General features: G+C 40.1%; 1 protein-coding gene across 1 annotated transcript; it reads right to left on the reverse strand.

The window, feature by feature from the left end:
• Positions 1-132: 132 nt before the first annotated feature.
• Positions 133-5,329, reverse strand: LOC116378226 (troponin I, fast skeletal muscle-like). The gene is made up of 5 exons (XM_031840063.1): positions 5,279-5,329; positions 4,065-4,099; positions 2,630-2,666; positions 1,729-1,857; positions 133-279 (listed from the first exon to the last, which is right to left on the reverse strand). The coding sequence occupies exons 2-5, from the start codon at positions 4,070-4,072 to the stop codon at positions 148-150; spliced, it is 306 nt and encodes a 101-aa protein (XP_031695923.1). The 5' UTR covers positions 4,073-4,099; positions 5,279-5,329; the 3' UTR covers positions 133-147.
• Between the last annotated feature and the right edge of the window lie 214 nt (positions 5,330-5,543).

Below are 5,543 nucleotides of genomic sequence, written 5' to 3' on the forward strand. Positions count from 1 at the left end.
CCTGGTGGACACTAGAGAGAATGCAGCTTTAACACATGAAGCTTTCATTTTTCACTCTGCAGAACCAGAGGTTGCCACCTGATTCCTAGTGATGAACGGACCTCATTTGCATAAAGCTCAGGTAGAGTCATGATTATGCAAATTGAGCTACGGTGAATGGTCCCATAAATAAGGAAGCAGGAACTGTACCTCTTTATCAGCTTTGCCTACTTTGGACTCCAGGTCGTATCGTTCTTCATCCACTCTGTCAATGAGGGCGGCCATTTTTCTGCAGGTTTCCTGAAGACACGAACAAGCGCGATGTTTACTTACTGATCACCAACCTTCACTGATGGACGTTAGACTTCAATCTGCTGTTAAATAAGCACTTTTCTTTCAGCCATGGTCTGCAACATTTCATTGGCAAACATATCTCGTCACTGCGCAGTGAAATGCTTTGTTGGCCCCTCCAGTACCGTTCATAGCATAATAAATACAAATAATAAGGAAAATATATAGAACAAAGATAATTATATGTGCAAATATCAAATATCAATGCACGGAAATGGTGGAGGTAACAGGCATGTTGGTCTGTCTGCATCACTTTGCTCTAGACTGAACTATCCCAGTTTTTGGATGGACTTCCATGAAAATGTGTGGAGACATTCACGGTCCCCTGAGGATGAATCCAACTAACTTTAGCATTTCTCTGACTTTTCCTCAAGCGCCACCATGAGGTTCATATTCATGGTTTAGAGTAAAACATCTCAACTACAGTAATGCTTGAATTACCAAGAAATGTGGTTCATCATTCATGTTCCCCTGGAGATGAACTGTAATAACTTTGGTGATCCTCGGGCTTCTCTTCTAGAGCCATAATCAGGTCAACATTTGAATGTGTCCAACACTTTGGGTTATAACCAAATACCTGCAGAACTAACGATGTGCATTTACTGCTAATCAGCCCAGGCAGCTTGCTAACATGCTACGCTACATGGTTAACATCACACCTTTAACATCAGCATGTTAGCATGCTAGCATGCAGGTACAGCCTGACAGAGCTGCTAACAGGACTGTAGTTTTTGACAGTCAAATAAAAGTAAACATCATCAGCATAGAATTAGATAAAAGATAAAAAGTCAGAACACAAAGTAGGAAGATCTGAAGTATTTGAGCTGCTAGTCTGAACTGCTCCGTGTATGATAATGATGGGAGCGTCGATGTCTCTGACCTCGATATCCTCTTCATAAGACTTATTAAGGAGACTTTCAAAGGGTTTATGTTTTCAGCAATGTTTTTCCTCCTGGTCAAATATTGAATGCATGTTTCCCTGAGTCAATATGTTAAAACCACCCACAGTTTAACTTTACAGCGTACGGATGGTGTACTCCTGAAAACGCACTTAAACTTGCGGGTAATACAGTTTTCTTGACTTGAGAGATCGATATCTCAACATTGGCTTAACAGATTTTTACTGTTCCAACTGCATTTGAAAGGTCCACCTCCCTCTGTTCTTTTGTAATGTGAACATTGACGATAGCTTTTACCAATCTCTGACAATGTTAGTTTATATCAAGAGACACACACGATGCCATCATGACCACCTCCACTAGTGCGGAAGTGATTTGGCTCCTTTTTCCGGATGAATAGGCTCAATAACTAGTTATTGTATTCCAGTAAGGTCAAGTAATGGGATTGTGATGAAGGAATGATGAAGCTTTTGGTCTCATAACTTGAAGCATCTCTCACCATGAGGGCGGCCTGGTCTCCACTCATATTGGGTTTAGGACAGCTCTCAGCCATGTAGGTCAGCTTGGTTGCTGCGATGTCCTTTTTCTCCTGTTGGATCCAGGCCGCCGCAATCTGAAGCATCACACTCTGCACGACACAGCCAGCAAACGTCAACGGAAGGAGAAGACTTTATTCATGTATTCATGTGATCACTGCTGTGATTCAATGTTCAACTTGATTTCACATGCAAGATGTTGTTCATATGTAAACATTGAAAATATCAAAAACATGGTTTGAATTTTCATGAGGTTTTCACATGTGAGCTATAAGACAAACAACTAATAAATACGACAGTGCTTATTTATTAGCATTTATTTAGCAAAGCTTAAATTATTAAAGAAAGAAGTCCTTATTCTATAATTATAGATTAAATTATATTATACTCCATTTAATTCAAGCCACCTTGGAACTTAACAATGAACACTGATATGAACCAGTAGAGGTTAAAACACTATTAACAATTAATAAAAACAATTCCATGAGCAGCTGACATGTCCTGAGAATCCCAGTTAAAGCTCCCAGTTTGTGGGTGAAACCAGTTAAACGCTGACGATACTTCAACACAGAAACCAACCTGAAGGAATCGCTGATCACACAAACATTCAGGTCGACTTAAATCTTTTCGGTGTTCTTTAAACTTTATTTTGCAAGAGGAAGACAGAAAGTCATCAAATCTTCTCCCATATGAAACACTGAGTGTGTTTGACTGTTTCACAGCAGACGGCGTCTGACAATGACTCTCTAATAAGAACTTCATGATAATACTGAACGACATGTTAACCAATCAGCTGTCATCAGTATCTGAACACCTGTCGATCAATGGAGCTGATGGACAGAAGCCTGAAACAGAGCGACGTACCTTCAGATGATGCCGGCGGCTCGAATTCATCTTCTTACTGTGAAGATCAGAAACAACTTGTGAGAAGAAAACATTCTCTCGATACGTTCAGTTAAATAACAACGACCTCATCAACAGGTTAAATACACGAGAGAGGAAAGTCGGATCTAAATGGTTTCATGACTTAACAGTTGAATAAAAAGGTTTTACCAGGATGAAGTGTTTGTTGTTGTAATACTGACTTCAGCCACAGGAGGCAGCAGTGCACCTCTACTCTGTCTTCTAAATACGTGTTTTCTTCCAGGTGAGTTTAAATATATCCAAACACAACGAACATATATTGTACTTTAGACAGTTTAGTATATTAAAACACACCTGGAAGGAAACATGAATTATTCTATTCATATTTAAAACACGGAGCGGTGGTGCACTAAAGCCTCGTGTGGCTGAACTCGGTACTACAACAATAAACACTTTTTATCGTTTTACAAACGATTTCTTTCTTAAGGAACTTAGAACAATGATGCTGGATCATTAGATCTCTTTTTTTCCCTCATTTGCCTCTCAGGGCTTCCGTAGTTAACGTTTAATAAAAAATAAGTCAAATCACATTTGTTTGTCCTCTAAATGTAACAATGCGTTTGATAAAAATGTATAAATGTTGTATAAGTGTTTATTTCAGTTTACTAATCACATTCTACATCCCTTCTTTCTTTTTCCTTCACTCGCCTGTCTGCTCAAGTTTATTCTCACAGTTCACTTTCACAAATAACAAACCTGTCTCTAGGGTTTAATAATCTGTAGAGATACAACAGTCTGTCCTGAGACCCTCGATTCACATCAAGAGAAACTCTTTCCATCCTTCTTTAAGTCCTATTCTCTTTCTTCTTCCTTTTTACATCCATCCTTATTTTGTCTCTTCCCCTTTATTACTTTCCTTCACCCTTGATTCCTCTGTTCTTCCTTCTGTCCTCTCTTTCCATCCTTCTTTAAGTCCTATTCCCTTTCTTCCTTTTTACATTCATCCTTTCTTTGTCTCTGACTTTCTTCATTGTCTCTTTCCTCCCCGGCTTATTATTTTCCTTCGTCTTTCACCCTTGATTCCTCATTCTTTCTCTCCTTTTCTTGTCTCTCTTTCCATCTTTTTTCCCTTTCTTTCCTCTTTCAGTTCTTCATTCTCCTGCTTTACTTCCCTTTCTGTCTCTTTTTCTGATCCATTCTAATAATCAGCTCGTTTTTTTATCCAAAACCAGAAACTCTTCACAACGAGTACTTTCTTTACTCTACTTTGAGTACATGTTCTACTGATACTTCTGAACTTAAATACAACTCTGAATGAAAGAATGTTACTTGGAATCAAATATTTTTTATATTCATTGTTTCTATGAAATATACACTGACAAATGTTTTTAAACAAAGTTTTCTTTAAATCACTAGATATCAATAATTCACTTACTCAGACATGATGGCGGCTTCTTTTCTTCACGACTCCTGACGGAGAGAAAGAAAACAGAAGAAGAAGAAGAGGTTGAGAATAAACGATGTTTTCATCCGGCACTCTGCTTGAATATAAGAGACGTCTGAATGAAATGTGATCCATTCAAACAGTTGATGAGCAGCTGAGTGCTGACGGGAGCTAAGTTTGGAGTTTGGGTCGAATGTCGGTGCCGACGCCTACGATAAGCTCCTTTACAGGTGTTCAGAACCCAATATCCCCCGGGAGTTAACACTTCAACTCCTTTCGTGGAAATGTGCTGCGGCAGCAGATCAGCTGCCAACGGCAGTCTGTCAACACACCCACACCCACACACACACACCAAGTTATTTAACTATAAATAATATAAAGGTTTTAAGTTTCCATCACATTAAAAGTTAGAATAACGAAGCGCAACGGAAACAAGCTGACATCATCAAAAAAGACTTGATTTGGAGTTTATTTGTAGTGAACAAACATTTTAAAAACTTCTTCAATCAAAACAATCTCAGTTTTCCAGAAACTTTAAAAACCTCCAAACTATTAAAAAAAAAAAAAATCCTCTTTATTCTAACAAATAATTTACATTTTTAATGCTTTTCGTTGCACCTCAGAGGCTCTAAACCAGTTAACTGTAAAAATATCATGAAGTCGTTTTGTGAGTAAACCTAAACGATAATTTGTTTCCACGACAAACTCAACTTATTTCTGTTATTTTAAACTATCGAAGCATTCGGCTCTCGTCTCGCTTTCAGGCTCTGAGAAACATTTCAGTCTGAAAATAAAGTCTTGACAATATAACACTCATTATCTTCTCTCAACCAAAAAACATCAAATCATCTTTAAGTTACAGGAATCAGTCAAAAACAGCCGAACGCTTCAGAAACCGAACGCTTCAGAATCTAGAAATATAAAAAGTCAGAAACAAACAAATCAGCTGAAGTCTCGAACCATCATGCAGTCCTTCACCCTGGACTACACATGTCCCTGGACCACACATGTCCGTCCCTGGACCACACATGTCCCTTCACTTCACTAACAAACCTCAGAGATCAGGACTTCATCAACAACAGGACTCCCCCCCCCCCCCCCCCCCCCAAAAAACCCCTCCGTCTCCACTCAGTTGCTTTGCATCCATTCACAGGCTTCGTTAGTGAGGAAGAGGAGGAGGAGGAAGGAAGAGAAACTGGTCTCACCTAAGACGAGACCGAGGGTGGAGGAGGGCGGCGGCAGTGGGAGGAAATCGTCCCCCCGGGTTCTTTATATACACGAGGGCTCCGACATGGATATGGAGCTCCTGTTTATGGAAATGCAGGATCCTCAGACCAATCGGCCGGTGAGCTCCTGAAATATCATCGTCTTCTCTTCGCCAACATCGAAGCAACGAGGCAACGCCGAGGAGGAGCCTCGGATCCTTTTAGGCCTCCCTCGGGGCCACCGGGGGGGGGGGGGGGGGGGGGG

This window comes from Anarrhichthys ocellatus, unplaced genomic scaffold (assembly GCF_004355925.1).
Source record: "Anarrhichthys ocellatus isolate YVR2014 unplaced genomic scaffold, GSC_Weel_1.0 scaffold2250, whole genome shotgun sequence".
In the NCBI taxonomy this organism is placed as follows: domain Eukaryota; kingdom Metazoa; phylum Chordata; class Actinopteri; order Perciformes; family Anarhichadidae; genus Anarrhichthys; species Anarrhichthys ocellatus.